This window comes from Phasianus colchicus, chromosome Z, assembly GCF_987193195.1.
Source record: "Phasianus colchicus chromosome Z, bPhaCol1.hap1.1, whole genome shotgun sequence".
Classification (NCBI taxonomy): Eukaryota; Metazoa; Chordata; class Aves; order Galliformes; family Phasianidae; genus Phasianus; species Phasianus colchicus.
In genome coordinates, this window is record NC_143476.1 from 73,031,009 (window position 1) to 73,049,932 (window position 18,924).

Below are 18,924 nucleotides of genomic sequence, written 5' to 3' on the forward strand. Positions count from 1 at the left end.
CAACAAATGGTATTGCTCTTTTGATGCAGCCTGTTCCATCATTTGGTTCACTTATGCCCCATCTTTATAATGATGAGGCGTATTTATTTAAAGGTCACTTCAAAAATGATATTAATACAGCTGGCTTGAACCACAGTGCACAGGATGAATTCCATTGCTATTTAAAATATATATATATTAAAAAGCACTCATTTATTTCTATGAGTCGAGTACCTTCACAAAGGTTTTCACAGATGATTTCATTTGTTTCATAGAAGTGATTGCAGTGCTTGTTTTCCAGAGCTTCAGAGAACTGTATATATGTTCTTTAAAAACTTTTCAGTCACCAAACTGAACTTGAATTGCTGGATTTAAAAAAAAAAAAAAACAACAACAACACCAAAAACACTTCTGATACATCATAACTGTATTCTGAATGTTAGTCCATTAGTATCACTAATTTTGAGCAAGTTTATTCCAGTCTAGACTATTTTAAAAAGACAATGCCCTGCTGCTAGCATGCTGTAGTTGCTTCCTATAGTGTTATTATAAGCAGGAGATGGAACATTGGAAATAAAAGAGCTGATATGCTGATTCTGCAGGTATGTTAACAGGTATATGAACTAAATGTTGTCAAACTGACTGAACTGTGACTAAATAAATGCTTAATGTGCGAATGGGTGCATAGCGTGAAGAGCTAAATCTGTGTGTTTAAGAAAGGGTTTTCTTTGCCTCCAGGTCTTTATCCCTTCAGGCTAAATACTTCCAGTTTCATGTTTAGAGGATAAGTTCTATAGGCTTTGAAAGCAGCAGTGGAATCAAAGCTGTGCCAGAGCTTCATTGGGTTTCTTCCTATTGACATGATTGTATTGCGAAAAATCAGCCTTTCAAAATTGTTTGTTTTTTATTGAAGAACAGTCTAATTGTTTATCTTTTTGTGTGGTTATGTGGGTTTTTTTTGGGTCTTTTTAAAAACAAACAGCAAGAAAAGTAACAAAAAGCCTTGTTATGGTATTTCCCAGTACGTATGTGTTTATGCATGAAGTGTAAGGTGACAAGACAAAAAGTACCTCCTAATGTAAATGTAGTTAATTGCTCATAGAAGTGGAATTACAAAGGAGAAATAGGTGGCTAGTTGAGAAAACAAATAGAATTGTAAAATGCTTTGAAAATAAAGTAGTAGTGTTGCACGCAAAAGTTGATTTTAACTTTCCTGTAGCTAGAAGATTTATGAGCAGCACTGTCTTCCTCACAGACATTGTTCCTGCTCTGGGAATACCTAGTTGTGTCTTTTTGTTCTTTGCTTACTTTCAGATACAGAGTAATTTCCTAGCATCTGTGAGGCAAAGCTAAGTGAGGTGGGCTGCTCTAGGGCTGCACCCTTCTCTTCTGTCTGCCAGCTAAATTCTGCAAAATTTCCAGAATAAGTTCAGTAGCAGTTGTAAACAGAAACAAAGCTTTGAAGGCTGAGGGCCTTTGTTGTATCAGTTCCTGTGAAATGTTTTTAGGGGAGAAGAGCTGTGAGTGCTGGGGTTGGGAGAGTGGGGCAAGTGTTTATGCAACAGTATAGAAAGAGAGCATTTTTGTCTGCTGCATATCTGCCATGAGCAGAAGCAAGGGATTAGAAGTAGTCCAGTTCCAGTGGCCAGCTGGCATTAGAGTTGCTGTTTAAACACTGACAGCACGTTTATCTGATTCTTAATACAAAACTGAAGTGGTGTTGACACGTCAAATGGATAAAAACAAAGACTTGTGCATTGCTGAGGTTGCAATTTTCAGGTTTTGAGGTTTCAACCATGAGGAGTAGGAAAAGTCCATCAACACCACAAAGGGTAATGAATGGCAATCTATTGAGTGAGCATCCGCACAGTTTCTGGACTTTTGAGAGCGTGTTTGGAGGTAGTAGATTCCTCATTTAGTGTATGTCTTGGTCAGCATGTAGAACTAGCCAGTCTGAGCTTCATTTAGATCATCTCCAGGTTGACAGGAGGAAGACTGAATGGCAGTGAATTCAATAAGCTTCTTTATTAGTTTAATGAGTTCTTCATTAAAGTACTGATGAAATGTTACGTGATTATCTATATTCAGTGAGTGTATATATATTTTTTGACTGAAATACTAAGCTGTTCTGTGAACAAAGTATTGTAGGTTTTGGTAGAATGAGTTGAACAAGGCATCTTGTTTGATATTCCTTGATATATAGTCTGATACACTCTTGACTCGATATTCTAAGGTGACTGAAATAGGAGGAATTCTGTATTGTAAGACTAACTTACTGTAATCAATCTATTTAATAATTATTAATAAAGACAGATTTTCAACACTTTCCCCCAGTGCAGGTTAACCTTTCAGCCAAGTTACTTGGTTGATTGTTGAACAGTCTGAAAAACCTTGCTTTTCAACTCAACTGGGTTGAGTTTACATAGTCATTATCATCCATACTTTAGTTTATGACAGGGTTATTTATAATTTGCCAAAAAGAAGAGGGCCATTGAAATTCACAATAGAAAAGGAAGGAGATGTTTCCTGCTTTTGCTAATTTTGCCAGCACCTTTATAAGCACAGTTTTATAACACTGTGGTTCCTTTTTTTAGAAAACATAACAATAATTGTGTAAAAATGGACCTGGACTTCTTCCATGTTGAGTTCTGTTAGAAGCGTGTATGGGCATATGTCTGCTCATTGAACTCCAGTGTGACTGTGTATGCGTGGGGGAGTAAAAATAATTGCTGTGGATTTATGGGTACAGCTATTGCTCAGGAATGTATGGGTAGTGATTTATTGGTTATGCTAAATGCTCTTGATTACAGTTAATGTAAGATTGCTAGAGCAAGACACCACTGAATTTAAGAATAAGATTAATTAAAAAGAAAAAAAAAAGACTAAAAAACTGGTTTGTGCAGATATCTAGCTCCTGATATATTCATCTTAGTTATACAGATTCCTCAATATTTACTTGCTTAAATGTAAAAGGGGGCAAAAAGGAAAATTCATCTTAATTTGAAAATAAAGGAGTATTTGATTCACTAGGAACTGAAGATTATAGTGCCCATGTGTGTGAACTGCACTTAGGCTGTTATAATTGCCCTGTCAGTAATGTAAGGCAATCAAATTAATCTATGTAGGTAGAAATAGATTAGGCTATTGTGTGCTTGCATACTAAAGGTCATCAGGCTATTTCTGATTTTAATAAGTTTTTGAATTACAAAGAATGTTCAAAACTGTCTCAGCAGCACACTGTACCACTGGGCACGTGGTGGAGAGACTTAAAGAGTTCAGTACAACATAATAACAAAATTAAATTTCTGTGAAGTGAGCAACTGTGTGGGGAATTATGAGATTATTCTCTACTTTTTAATAGCTGTGTATATGTCTGTTTTTGTTGTGCATTAGGGAGTAATTTTGCACTTATGTAGAATGTTATATTGTGTGATGATTGCTTAGAGATAAGAAACGTCTTCATTTTAACTTGTTTGATGAAAGATGATAGGCTTGCTGGATCAATTTATTACTTTTCTGATACCCACAAAAAATAGTTTTGCAACATCTGTAAAGTGGAAGGTATAAATGATAAGTGCTTCTTAAGCATGATAGCTATGAAGAAGTAAGGAGTTCACCCCCTTAGTCATACTGAAGATGCTTTGCTTAGCAATTTGAATTTTTATGGTACCATCTAAATCATGTAGTATAGGGCATGTGAAGATGGTCAGCATAAAGGCAGTGATGTTTTGCCAGGAGATGATGATGATGATTCTGGAATCATCTGTTCCAGCAGAGGGAACAATTTCTGAACAAGAAGAAAGGATGGTTTCAGGTGTGTAAGACACAGAGCAGAAGTGCAAGCAGGAAAATATGGGTAGCAAAAATGAGAGTCGGTAAGAGCTAGATCACGAACCCTAATGAAGGCAGGCTCGTTAGTTGTGTTTTGTGATGAAGGACGGGCGTAGCGTGCTTTGGGGTGATTCAATATTATGAAATTCCAGAGAACAGGAAATGCTTTCAGAACTAGAGATAAGGAGGAAAATATTTTATAGGCTTGCTACAGTGCAAGATCATAGAATGGCTTGGGTTGGAAGGGACCTCAAGGATCATCAAACTCCACCCCTCCCTGCTGCAGGCAGGGCCACCGATGTCCACACTTACTACTAGACCAGGCTGCCCAGGGCCCCATTCAACCTAGCCTTGAAAATGAGAGGACAATTGAGAAGACAGTAGGGAGATGTTGCACCATTTGCACCATCATGGGGGTAGAATTGGCTCTCAAAAGCTGCAGCTGACTTAGACTGGAGGAGTATGAGATTGGAGGCCAGAATAAAGGAGCTGGTTATCAAGGTATGTTGTAGCCTGGACTAAGAGATGAATATTGTGTGAAGATCATGCTGAGGTACTGAGAGTGATACTGAGTGGGAGTAGGAGTGGCACCATTCAGATGTGCTGGGATTAAAAAAATAAATTCTCTGGGGGAAGTGAGCTAAATTAGGAGCTGGTAGGTACTTGATTTTTGGAGTGAAAAACTCCAAAAGTATTCATACAAACGTTCTGTGTTTTTTATATACGTGGATGGTGCTGTGTGCAAGCTGGATTTGCTGGAAATTTCTTGGAGTTAATGTTGTTGCCAGTGGTTCTATAATGCTTCATAATGCTGTTATAGAAAGAGTTGATTCATAAGAGTGTGATTTGCATGCTAATTATAATGTGGCTAATTACTGTATTTAAAACAAGTGTACAGACACTGGAGTCTCTTCTCCCTCCCACCTGTCTAGAAACCCTCCTTAGTTAGAAAATTGAACTTGTCAGTAGTAAATGTTGTGAAGAGGAACTTCTTCACATTACCACTGAATTGGACTTTTAAAGGAGACGGCAATAAAAACAAACTAAACAGCTGCTCTTTATTTATATTTTCCCCTTCACTGTAATGGTTAACCACAGTGTGGTTTCTTGAGATAATGCTTTATGGCATGGAAGCACCTTGTTCAGTATGCAGAGATTATGAAATCATATCGTTGTGCATAACAGCTCAGCTATAATTCAGCATCAAGTGTAGTGCGATGTGGCCAGCTAATAATGCTCCCTGTATTTCACATGTGGTGTTCCATTAAACTTTTTTTGTTTCCATTCTGTTTGCTGAAAATATTTTCCAAAATGCTGTTGGAGAGGGCTGTTGACATAATGAGACATTGAGCTTTGTTTTATTAATTACAGAAATCTATATTTATGTTTTGCTTCATTTTTCCTGCAGGCAACATCATAAAATCTTAATCAGGTGAAAATGGCCCTTAGCAATTTGACCTCAAAGGCTGTGCTGCTCTATGATGAATGGATCAAAGATGCCGGTGAGTCATTTAAATCTAAGACTTAACTTTCAATAATTTTGAAGTTCAATGTGTAGATATTGTAGGTGTGCTGATACCAGCTTAAAGTAGCTTTATCTTCCTGTACGTGTTTCATAGACTTGTCAGGATAGCCACTGACATTTTTAACTATAAAGAACAAACTAGTTTCTGAATTAAAAAAAAAAAAAAAGAAGAAGCAAAACTTGGCTAACTTACAGGTATAACCCCAGACTAATGAAGTGCTGGTAGTGATTACTCTGTAGGAGTTTCTGGTGCTTAAATATGAAGTTTAGTTTTTTTCTGTGCTACTGAATGCGAAGCTCTAACTTTTTCACTACCAAACAATGGTAGGTTATTGATAGTACTAGGTGTGTGGTGTTAGTGTATTTTGTCTTTGCCAAATACAAGCTCTGATAAGGTACAATATATTGAAATTAGCACTCAGAGCAATTCACTCTCACAACCTTATTTCAAAGATTAGTCTCTTGGTGCACCCAATATGAGGATATTAAACATGTTTTGCTTTAACACTTTAACATAGTGTTGGTGTTCCTCGTTGTGGTAGCCATGTAGTAAATGGCATTAGCTGATTCTCAGGGAGACTTGAGAAGCAGCAAAAGATTGATAAATACTTATACTGGAAGCTATACTAGAAAATATAGCTAGGAACCATCTGTCTTGTTCAGTAGCATCACAGCTGGTCTGTGAACAGGGAGTTTTATCAATATGATGCATGTGGGTGAAGTGGATTGAGATGGGTGACAGAGCATTTCTGCTGCGCTGTCCATGATGTCACAATTTGAGTTTCTCATCTCTCTGCCCACTAGTGCCTGTATTTGGCATCTCATAGTGTATTATGGTTTCCTCAGAACCAAATGGGGAATGTTTTGGTAGTACCAGTGCGAGGGGTGGATGCAAAAAAGCAATCAGTTGTGAAGAGCAAGTGATTCTCTTGCAATGCACTTGCTCTTTTTTTCTAATCCGCTGTGCAGTAGTTCACAACCCCATCTGGTTGGGGATGGGCAACAGCACTGGGCACATAACAGGCTGTGAGGAGTACTATAGTTTGTTTTCTTCAAGTTTTTTATGTTTATGTAAACACCTGAATTTACTAACAGGTATCACTTACGTGACTGTAAACAGCATTAGAGTGCCTCATTGGTAACATGTTGCTTGTGTGCCATAGGTTGAACATAAATTAAACATTTAACAAGAATTGCAGTGTTATAACTTCACTGCCAACACACAGCAGCAGACCACGAAAGCAGCAGTTTATGGAGTTAGTAGATATCTCAGGGTCCTTCTGTGGAGAAATGTAAGTCTCTTTTAGCTGGGACTTGGTGATGAATCACAAATAGGTGCAGTAGGATAAAGATGAAGTTTAAAAGGGATGGCAGCATGTGTGGGAGGAGACTGCAATAACTGAAGTCTGTATGTGGTATCTGTAGAGGAACTTGTAATATTTTTACAGTTTGGAAGCTTGTAACATGAAATTGTGTGTTCGGTGGTGCTGTGGAAGTAGTGACATGCCAGGACTTGTTAGGCATAAGCTATGAATACCAACTGATGGGATGGAATGTTTTTAACTTTGAAATCCCCATGCTTATTACCTCTCACAACATACTGTTTATAACACTTGAGTATCTTGAAAAGTGGAGCTACTCCCTGTCTGTACCTTGAACTTGTGAGACAAGGTTTATGCTTTTCCAGAGGAATGCAGTCTCATTTGCAAATGCAGCCTCAGTAATCTGCTTGTGCATTGCCTTCCTTGCTGCCTTCTGAGCCACATTAATGTATGAAAATGCTGGCTTTTCATGGGGGAGAGCTTTAGGCTGAAAAGAACATTAATCGTGATTCCATGTGTCTTCCTCATTGTGTGGCATGAAGAACTGATGACTTATGAGGAGCTGCTGAGAGAACTGGGAAGTTTAGTCAGGAGAGACTTTATTGTTCTCTACAACTGCCTAAAAGGAGCCTGCAGTGAGGAGGGCATTGGTCTCTTCCCTCAGGCGGCTAGAGGAGCAGAGGGGAATGGCCTCAAATTATATCAGGGGAGGTTTAGATTGGATGTCAGGAAGAACCTCTTTATGGAGAGGGTGGTCAAGTACTGGAATGGCCTGCCTGGGGAAGTGGTGGAGTCCCCACCAATGGAGGCATTTAAGAGATGCGTGGGCTTAGCACTACGGGACATAATTTAGCAGTGGGATTCAGTAGGTCAGGCTGCGGTTTGGAGTTGGTCATTTTAAAGGTCTTTTCCAACCTATGTGATTCTGCAGTGCAGGAAGAAGCATGGAATCCAGCAGGTGCTAACTCTTGTTATCTGGCAGGAATAGATTTGAGACAAATGGTGTCTAAATCTTGATCAGTGAAAGTAAAACCTGAACCATTAAGAGTTAAATACTTTTCAGTAGCCTTTTTAGGATTTTATGAGTACAAGACAGATCTGATTTCTTTTTTTCTTCTAGATCCAAGATTGGAAGGCTGGCCACTCATGTCTTCACCTTTTCCAACAACTTTTATCATTGGAACCTACATCTATTTTGTCACTTCACTGGGACCTAAACTCATGGAAAATAAAAAACCTTTTGAACTCAGGCAGATAATGGCATTTTATAACTTTAGTGTGGTAATACTTTCCTTGTATATGACTTATGAAGTAAGTATTACTTTTATTTGCAAATAGTTATATATTTCATGTCTCTAAAAACCCTAATAAATTTTAATAAACTTTTCTAATAAACCTATTAATACAATTCTTGCTCTTCAATTCTCAGAACTGTTATTCTGATTGCTTTAGTTATATTTCTCCAAGCAGTATGCTAAATAAGTTGAGCTCGTACTTGATAAAAGAGAGTAACTCATACCTAGAAAGATAGTAGAATATTTTATATGCAAATACATATAATGTACAGATTTAAAAATCCTTGCAACGTATTTGATTTTTATTGGCTATATTTTTCTTAGTCTGATGTAATTGTTTTTATTCTATGCCACAGTCAGCAACAATGTTTCATTGCGATGTAGAATATGTTTACTAAAGAATAATCTTCAGTTAGGTCTGCCTTTTGAATTACAAATGCTAACAATATCTAACTTTGGGTTCCTCATCCTCTAAACTTTTTCATAAAAAAAGTATCTTTGAACAAGACGAATGATGTTTCAGAGAAGGAGCATTGAGATTTTGCTAAAGTTCATAGCTCAAGCAAGTATTAGACTTGTAAGAAAGCAAAGCCTGGTGCTGTATAGAGCTAGTGTTGATTGACTAAAAGGTCCTTAAGAATGAATAGTATAGACTGTGTAGAAACTTCAATCTAGAACCAGTTTTTTAAACCTTAAGATAGATATCTGCTTAAGGTTCTTTTTTTTTAAAAAAAAGAAAAGCCTGGTGAAACATCATTATGCTACTAACTAATACTGATGCTTTTTATATAAAATCTGGTTATGTGGTTATATGGTTTGTCAAATTATTCATGAAAAGGTGCCAGATAATCCTGCCAAGATGGCAGTGATTCTGCTAGATCAATTGCAAAGATCTCATCATTATTTACAATGAACTCCCTGACATTTCTTTTAGCAGCACTTTAACAACAGTGCAGCAGTGGTTACTTGGTGTAATGGTTGTTGTTTTGAATGCTTTAAGTGTTGGGGCAAGATGTATATGTTTGCTTTTTACTTTTTGTTTTGAAAAGTCATCAAATGTCTGTAGTTTGATAATAATTGATTATAAGCCCTCAAACTTAAATAAAATAAAATTGTCTGCTACTAAATTTAACATAGCATTCAATCTGCGTCAAGATTTGTATTTTAAAATCTCATGAAAGGATGCATAGATGCAGTATGACAGATTGAATCTCTGCTATTGTCTTTGACTCTCAGCAAAAAACTGTTTTTTTTTGCCCTCTTTGGATCCAAGCCATTTTGTGGGTGTTAAAGTATTATGCTGTGTTGGTGTTCTAAATCTTGCTTTATTTAAACAACTGATTCTTTAGGACGATAACACATTTATTGCAATTGCAGACTAATTCATTCATCTGTTACAGAGCTGAACCTCCTATCAGGCATAAGAGGATTATGATGGGAAGTATTTTTTAAACTGATACAAGATGCAGTAGTCTCAGTGGCTGGCAGGAGATTGAGCAAGTGCAATATTAATAATGTGGTCTTGTCTTGAGTTCTAATGCAGTCCAAGATAAATGATCAAATGATTGAGAGAAATTACTGATGATACATGCAGGCCTGCCTTGTGCACCTGCTCTTGACTATAAAAACACTGACCCATTACGTCAGTGAAAGTTAATTGAATCATGCAGTTAACTAAGCAAGATTTTAGGAACTAGGGTACTAAAACTGTAGTGGATATAGATTTGTTCCTTCTCATTAAGGGTAGTAAGCTATACTTCTCAGTTGTACTGATTTTCTTGAGTAGTAAGATTTTTGGCTGTGATAATGGCTTCCAAAAATTTTGAAAATGTTGACTTGTTTTTGTGGTCTGATTTATACAGTTACTTAGCTAGCACATGTTTTGAGATGTTGTTTCTCCTCCTGTTAGTAATGTTGTGAGATAATGGGTGTAGAAAGAAGCTTCTTGTCTGTAGGTGTGGTCCTGGAATTAAAAATTTGTTAATCTGCAGCAGCAAATGGTAACTAGCCTACACAGAGGTAGGTTTCTGACAAGGTTGCTGATCCAGCATGTTTATAACATTGTTTTGCCCTCCTGCTTAGTTACTGCAAAAGTAATCTGACATTAATTATTTTTTCATAAGACACAATGTAAACCTATTTTCTAATTTTATGTGCTTCAGTTTCTTATGTCAGGTTGGGCAACTGGCTACTCATTCCGATGTGATATTGTTGACTACTCGAGGTCACCTACAGCCCTAAGAGTAAGTAGCCAAATGCAAGGCCACATTGTTATGCTACTCTGACTTTATTTTTGGAAATGCTTTCAAACAACCAAATGCATTGCTTTAGAGTGGAGTGCTCTAAAGGATAATGCCTTCCTGCATAATGTAGAACATGTGAGTTAACTGTAGGGGTTGGTTGTTAGGGAAATGGGCAATACATTTGTTGGCTTATTTCTTTTGGTTTTAAAATTCTCTAAGGATGAAATATTTTTTAAGAAAAAAAAATTGAAACAAAGCCACAAAACAAACTATATATCACCAGGGCACTGTTTTCTTCTTCTTTGTTCTTCTGTTTTCCTTTTGTACACTTACTGCCATTTCTTGGCTTTATTTATGATTATTATAATTTAACAGTGTTTTTTACTCTTGCAGATGGTACGAACTTGTTGGCTATACTACTTTTCCAAGTTCATTGAATTATTAGACACTGTAAGTATTTGTAGCCTAATAAATGATGTATTAATGCTTTCTTTTCTCTACAAACGAACCGCTGCTATTGGGGCTGAAGGCATAAATTGCTTTTTCATTAACTCTGCAACCCTCATTACTGGATTTACTGCAATTACATGGAAGTGTTAACCTGTGGTGTCTTTCATTGTACTCTCATCATTCCTTGACAACCAGGGAAAATGCTAGTTAGACAACATACTTCTCAAAAATTAGGAAGCCCTGTTAGCTTGGCTGCTAAACAGCTGATTACACAAACCTATTGTGCTGCACTAATGATTGTCTCAACACAGTGGATAAAACACAGTATTGATGGTGATGAAATTTGTGGCATGTCATCTTCAAATTTTTTCTACTTCTGGAATATTTACATCAACAGCACTGAATACAGCATAAGTTGCTATACCTACCTTCTCTAAAGTAGTAGTAGGCCTGTACTCTAAACTGTTTAATAGAAAGTCTGAGCTGCAGTGTGTTAAAGCAGAATGCAGACCTTGGTCACCACTACTGACTGTCTGCCTTGCCTTGTTTCTGAAGGGCTGGCAAATTTGTTCTCAAGACAGCTTCTGGATGCTGGGGTCAGCTGTGATTTCTTTGTCTTAACGGTGTTGGGCGCAACAGTGATGATTCAGGGACTGACTCACAAGTAGCTTGGATGTTTTATACCTTGCAAGCAAAGTTAGCTAGCTGACTTGCATCTACCAACAATCATTTTACAACACTTGAAGATACTTCTGACTGGGACAAATAGAATGGTAATAGAAGTGACAGGAATGTTAAAACTAGAAAAGCCTGAATGGCTTAGTTCTCTATTTAATAATCTTGTTGGTACTTTTTAATTAGCCATGGGTTTGTGGGGGGAAAAAAAAAAAGGTTAAACTATTTGTTTTATTTGAATCCACCCAATTGGATACCTATTTCTCAGCAGCTTTCTTTTTTGTTGTTGCAAAAGTGATTTCTTAGCTGCACATAAGTCAGCTGTTTCCAAATATTTTTCCTGGCTCACCAGACTAATTTTTTTGTTTCTTTTCTTGCCATCTGATACCACCTTTCTCATGACCTGGCTTCTTATATTTTTCTTCCCATTGTGCCTTAATACTTATCTCAGTATTTGTCCTTCTAAATTGGCCCATCAATATCTATTAAAAATGCCTGTGTATGTTCTTTCCTATGTTACCTTTTTCCAGCAGTAGCTAATTTGGTGTTCAAAATCAAGTGCTTTTTCTCTAACTTAATGTTTTCTCTTGCCTCTGTCTATTTCTAGTCCTTTGGTTCATTGTCTTAAACACCTTTTCTTTCGTACTTGTAGTTCAGGACACTTAAAACATCTGATCCTTCTTGATAACTTCTCGGTCCAAGCAAGTCCATCTCGCACTGTCCACTGCACTTAGAAGGTAGCTCAGCCTTGGACACTTTCTTTCAAAGCTTGCTCTGGCTACTGAAAGTCCATAGGTGGATTTTAATATTGGTTTAATTTTTTTTGAAAATTAGTCAGATATGTCCAGAGCATCACTTTCTCACCTTCTCCTGCAACTGCAACAATGAAGAATTTTTAAATGTACAGTAGAGAGCAACCAGCACTGACACATACAGTTTTCTGTAAGTATGTTCAGCTTGAATATCTTCCATAACATTCTGCTTGTTAAAATCTGTTTCAGATATTTTTTGTGCTGCGTAAGAAAAACAACCAAGTTACATTCCTGCATGTCTTTCATCATTCCATCATGCCATGGACCTGGTGGTTTGGAGTCAAATTTGCTGCAGGTAGCAGAGAGACAGTTTAACTTTTACATATCTTCTGGTAGCAAAATTTAAACAAGCGAGACAAATATTTGAAGAATAGATTAAAAAACTCTTGCAAACATTAATCTTTTGAAATTTGTATGCCTTCAGGATCTTTGATCTGAGATCACTATATAACAACTATGTAAATGGGACAGTACTCATTTTTCTTATTTCACATCATTTTGTTTAGTTGAGGGGGAAAAGTGCAGAAGAGAGAGAGCTAAGCAAGGAGCACAGTTATGTAAAAAAGAGGTGCGACTGACATTAAAAGTGGTAGAGAAGAAGTATAAAACAGAACTCAGCACCTACTTTAAAGATATTAGTCCCTTGGCACATAAGAGCTGAATTGGAGGGGAGTACTGTGTTCTTGTCATTCCTAGCATTTTTATTTTTACTGTTGTTAGGCAGCGCATAACTGGCGCTTACTTGCATTGAATACTTTAGCTTTCACAAAAGTATAGAGCTTAATTATTACAAAAACTTAGCCTATACTTGTATTTCAATCAAACCCTCTTCAGATTACCTTTTCTCCTTCCCTGCTCTGTGTTTCTGTGCACACTACAAAATTAGTGTGCAATGCTAATAAATAAAGCACGAGAACAGTGTGGTAGTTGCATAATGGAGAAATACAGACTCCTTTAGCAGTACATCTGTAGGAAAGTGTGGGGGTGTTTTTTTCTTATAGGAGTTTTTACCAAGAAATATGTTTTTTCGTACATGTTTCTTTACTCATGTTTTCTGATGTGTTCTTTTCTTCCCAGAAAAAAAACAGTCGAACTGATGAATAGAACTATACTGATAACATCTGATATATTAGTTCTTGTTTTATGAATGTGAAAACAAAGCCCCAGAAGCAGACCAGTAAACTTTTGAACAAGCCCAGTGTGCAGATCTTCCTTGTGTATGGAAGGATACAATTTTACTGCATTTGCTGATTTTCTGTTATTAGGAAGCTTGATCACATCTTTTTTCAAATGCTGATGAACAACTGGAATTTAAATTAATGAGGAAATTGTGATTAGTTTTTTTCAGCATACAGCTCAGTATGTCTGTAGAACTGCAAAGAATCCCAGCGACTAATAGCCTCTCCTCTTTAACTTTGAAAAGTTCCAATTTATAAGTGACTAACTTTCTGCCTTTTATCTGGGCATTGGATCATTATACCAGATACAGGCTTCTGAGTTTGCATCAGATTCAAGTTTTCCATGTGATAATTTGATCAGTACTTTCAGCAAACTGTGCAAGGTCTGTTTTCTCCCCTGCTCAGTCATGAAGAGCTGTGTTATTTCTACTCTATTGCTAATCTTTATATTTATCTTTTAAAATATTGTTCTGTTTAACAATTTATTTTTTTCCACAAATTTCAGTCATGCTGATGATAATCTTGTATTCAGTTTTGTCACAGTTTGTCCTTGCTTCTAAGTAATGTGGTTGTGGTCTCTACTGACCAAGCTTTTCTTGATGTGATATAAACAGGAAACAAAGTACTGCATACATCCATAGTGGTGTTTTTTGGACCATATTCTTGTACTGCTGTTTTTTCCCCTCTGCTTTAACTATTTATTTTTTTTTTTGCATATTCACTGTGCAGGCCAAGAAAAGTATGTCCTTTTGGACTATGAGAACACTCAAATTATTTTTGAAAAATACAAATAGCTTAGTTTCAAAGACAGTTTGCAATCACAGCTGGAGCAGCTATGATCTATCAAGCTGGAGGTAGTGAGAGCTACTAAAATCACAAAATAAAACTTATTTTTAACTTAAGTGATTTTCAATGGCAGATCAACTTTTGGATACAAATGTTTCTCACCAAGTGCCTGCTCTTCATTTTTTGTCTCTTGCTTTCTTCCTGATGGCTCAACATTCTCATGTTCACGATTCTCTTAAAAATACCTTGCCACTTCTTAATTTGTACTGTAAAATTTATTTAATTACTTAAAATTACCTTCTGCCAAATTATCTAACTCATTTGTTGATCCAATGGAAAAAGAAACATTTCCTCACATGCTACATGAATTGTTTTTGTCTTTCCAGTTCCAGTCATGAGTTTGCCCCAGAGTATTGTTACTTGGCCTTAAATTTCATTTTCACTGTATCCATGCTTTTGAGATGGAGCACAGATTTCTGAGACCTTCATTTACGTCATGATTCCAGAAATGTTCTGTCTGAAACAATGATTTCTTCCTTGGAGATTTGTTGGGGGTTTATTACTTATCCTCCAAAGCTCTGTGAAGTTCATCATGATAAATATAGGTATAAAGCAGGTGGAACGCTACTTACACCAAATGCTCTTCACATACATCTTTCACTTCAAGACATTAGTGATTTTCATTTTATTTAAGGTCACCACAGTTTTATTGCTGTTTTGGAACAGCTTAGATAAACCTTTGTGATGAGATCCCTCAGAATTGGTGTCAGCCCTATTCTGGTTGAATACTTGGAGGGTTAATCAATGTCTACAGGCTCCTGTAGCCTTTGTGGTGTTTTTTTCTTTTGACTCAAACTATTGAGACCTGAGGTGTCCTTTTTAGTGCACAGTGCAATAATACTACCTTATTTTGTTTTTCTACAGGTGGCTTAGGAACATTTCATGCTTTGTTGAACTGCATTGTACACGTTATCATGTACACTTACTATGGAATCTGTTCTTTGGGGCCGGCCTATCATAAATACTTGTGGTGGAAGAAGTACATGACGACTATTCAACTTGTGAGTAGTTTTCCATTTGACTTCAACATGTCTGCACTAGCATCAGCTTTCTGAAAGAATGCAATATATTTATGCCTTTTATATTCTTGTAAATATCATACAGTTATAGTATGTGGCTATATATAGTCTATATATATATATAGTATATACATAGTATGCGGCTAGTGGCTGAATTTTCAAAATTGAGTTAATTCAAAATTAATTTAACTTCTGGCTAAGCAATTACTGCTTGCAAACAGATCTGTGTAACTGGGAATGATTTAGCTTGAATATTTATAAGTTATTTAGAGGCCTTTTGTCTTGGCAGTATTACCTGTGGATTATTAACTTGGCGGTCATGTGGAAATTTTCTTTTAGTCCTCCATTCTTTTTTGGGATCTGCAGCCCTTTGTGTCACATGATAATATGCGGGCAGAGCTATAAGAAAACGAATGTTCAAATCCTAATGTGTTTTCTGTTCAACTGGCTAGTTTTTCCAGAGGAATGTCCCATTTGTTACTGGTCAGTGTCAAATTACTTGTTTCTTCTGAGTTGACCAGTGTGTACTCCTTTTTCTATAGTACAGGTTTCTCAGTGCTGAGTAGATTGTCCTATTGCCCTGGCACTTCTGTCTTTAATCTCAATGCAGTAACAATTGGGGAGCATCTAATGCTACATCTCAGTATCTGAAAAAGCCCCCAGCGTTTTATGGGTGTAAGTTACGCTAAATCTTCTTAAATGTCAGTAGAAAGTTAGTCTTTTAAACTCAAGTATTGATTTTCTTTATCTTTTTTTTTTCCCAGGTTCAGTTTATTATGATTACAGCCCATATAGGACAAATCTATATCATGGATGATTGTCCATACCAGTATCCAATTTTCATGTTTATTATTTGGCTATATGGCTCTATGTTTTTAGTCTTGTTTCTCCACTTCTGGTACCACGCCTACACGAAGGGACAGAGACTACCAAAGATGACAAGAAATGGCATCAACAAAGATCAGTGAAAAAAACTCTTGACTACGGGGGAAAAAAAAAATAAAAAAAAAATGTGTATGTCAAAGTTAAAACTTGCACTACTTGACAATCAAGATAATTGGGTGCACACACTACACCGTGTATATTTTGTATGTTTTCTTCCAAAGCAGACCTAGTATTTTTACTATAAGTTATTTGGGTTTCAGAATTTGGGAAATAGAAGAGCACAGTGTGGATTTGATTTAAAAAAAAAAAAAAAAAAGGAGTAAGGAGTCTTCCCTGCAAGAAATGAATAGATAGATGACATCTATCTGGAAGATGCAGGAAAATAAATGTATTTGATGAAAAAATTAAAATGTGTATGACAAGTACAAAGTACTTTGAACATTAAGGGAAAAATTACATCACTTTTGTGGTTACAAATTGTTGAGACAGCTGCATTTTATTAAAAGAAATCAGTAAATATCATCCTTAAACCTAAAGCATATTATGAGTATAGCTAATACATAAAAAGAAATGTGCTTACAAATTATATTACTTTAAAGAAAGGAATGTAAGTTAATATGTTAAAATATGGCACTTAATTTGAATAGAGAATTTTAGATATACATTCTTTTACTGAGAATTCATTTCATGTAGGAAACTTTTACTCATTTAAACATTATTCAAGATGTAGGAAAACTACTAATACGGGGATTATCTAAACAGTCTTGCAGTGTAATGATCAAAACAAACTACTGATTTATTCACCATAGTATTATTGTATTCTTATTAGTCATTGTGTCTAGGAATATATTTTGATATAGGTAGGCTACACTGTAGGGAGGAGGAAATCCTGTAATCAAGTAATAAAAATCTTAGTCCTCACATAAGTTTTAAAGAAACTGATTTTGATTGAAACCTGAATGTCAGCTACCATGATTGTAATATGCTGTATTTTCTTCCATTCTTATTACCTATAAAAATACCTCCCTGTATGGAGTTTTATCACTATTTTTTGTTGTTATTGTTTATGCTTAACATCTCAAGGTTAATGTCTCTGTATTAATAGGACCGGTTACCTTGTCTCTGTTCCCTCAGACTAGGAAAACAGATGTGAGCCATTTTCTGAATTCCTGAGGGTAGGGTAGGTAGAGGTGGTTCCATCCAGATACGGGATTAACTGGTATGGTGTTTTCCATGGGTAGGCAGGTTGTTAGGGCCACATATACACAGAAATTAAAGGACACTGCTATTTGTATTCAAGTTGCATTTATAGTATATGAGTTCATTAAGGAAATGGCTCATGCAACAGACCTGTAAATGAGGAGGTAAAGGTGTTTAAATTAATGTTACCTTTAAATGTACTGTTTTCTATTATGATCACTGCTAACAAAAAATAAGCTTGTGATTTTTTTTTTTTTGCTTTGTGCTTTATCTGATCTGTGGAATTTTCAAATACACAAAACATTGGTGCAAATTTTAATTGCCTCCCTGTTGTACAATTCCAAGAAAATAAGTTTTGTAACCTAGATACTTTTATGGGGATAGCAACATTGATGTACTGTTAATGCGAAAAGAGTTTAAACTTTATCTTGGACATATGTTGCGAATAATTTCTTACAAAATTGCATATGAATCTTCTTTATAAAACAAATAAAAATAATTTATATTTTACCTTTTCATGACTTATTCCTTGCAGCTATCAACTCTCATGGCAGATTGCAGTTAGATTAGGATTTGGGTAGTGTGTGATATATATCATGATCTTGATTTAGGTGCTTAATCCTCAAATCCTTAGTGCTGAGTTCGATTTCCCTGGCAGAGCATGGAGGGAGATTCTGCACAGATTCATACCAGCCGAAGTGCTGAGTGGGGAAATGCCATCACTGACACCAAATCTCAAACCATGCCAGACTGTATGTGTGCCCTTGGCTTCCAAAGTAGGGGGTTATCTCCTCACAGCTGGGACCTCGTATTGTATAATAATGTGTTAAATAAGTGCTGATGAAGAAAGAGTTCTCTGTAGTTTTGTAGGTAACTCCAGTTCTTGAGGAACTCATAGTTTTGGCTGTCCACTTTGCTGTTATTGTTCCCACCCCAGTCGTACAAATGCATAAACATGCAGGGATCAGAGCCAGTTGGAAGTTTTACCAGAAGAGATGGTGCACACGATCACAGTTTAGGTGGAATGTGGCCTACGGCTGAGCGTGAGGGACTGTGCACTATTTTGTTGGTCTGCAACTTAGAACCAATATCTGATTTTATTTTTTTTTCCACACACTGAAGCTGTGATAATGCATGGTCAAAACTAAGCATCAATAGACTCCTTTAAAGAGACAGGAAAATCTCCCAAGTCTAGCAGTTGTGCAGCAGCCAACTGCCTCTGCAGCCAGTTGCTGGGGATCAAGGTTTAATTAAGCAGGAGATGCTGATCAGTCCATGGGCTGTCTGCAAGGGCCACTTTGGAGTCCAGATACATAATTACTTGCAGACTGTTTTTGTTCCCGTGTGTTCCTGCAATCAGGGGCTGCATACTGAACAAGTGCTTCATTCCAAAACCATGGAATCACTCAGGTTGGAAGAGACCTTAAAGATCATCAAGTCCAACCATGACCTAACCAAACTACCCTATCTAACAACATTAATGTTATTAATCCCATCCTGGGTTGTTGCCTGTGAGAATCATACAGTCAGTACGCGGGCAGTTACACTTTTTTCCTACCTAACAACTGTATGTCAGACCTGAGCGCTACTGGAACCATTTCATGAACAGTGAACATGCGATGGTGATGAGGGTTGAGACTGCGTGTCCCCTAGGCTTATGACAG

The 18,924-nt window shown here is 36.6% G+C and overlaps 1 protein-coding gene across 6 annotated transcripts in view; it reads left to right on the forward strand.

The window, feature by feature from the left end:
* Positions 1–18,632, forward strand: part of ELOVL7 (ELOVL fatty acid elongase 7) — a 32,909-nt gene extending 14,277 nt beyond the window's left edge. For 4 of the 6 annotated variants that reach the window (XM_031605456.2, XM_090131502.1, XM_090131503.1 and 1 more), the window contains exons 2-8: positions 5,219–5,312; positions 7,778–7,968; positions 10,115–10,195; positions 10,589–10,645; positions 12,322–12,427; positions 15,021–15,157; positions 15,940–18,632. In XM_031605456.2, coding sequence (XP_031461316.1) covers positions 5,249–5,312; positions 7,778–7,968; positions 10,115–10,195; positions 10,589–10,645; positions 12,322–12,427; positions 15,021–15,157; positions 15,940–16,143 — 840 coding nt within the window. In that variant the 5' untranslated portion in view covers positions 5,219–5,248 and the 3' untranslated portion in view covers positions 16,144–18,632. Of the gene's footprint in view, positions 1–3,787; positions 4,312–5,218; positions 5,313–6,510; positions 6,628–7,777; positions 7,969–10,114; positions 10,196–10,588; positions 10,646–12,321; positions 12,428–15,020; positions 15,158–15,939 lie in introns of those variants that run through there. The other 2 variants (XM_090131504.1, XM_090131506.1) reach the window with 2 other exon arrangements.
* Positions 18,633–18,924: the final 292 nt, after the last annotated feature.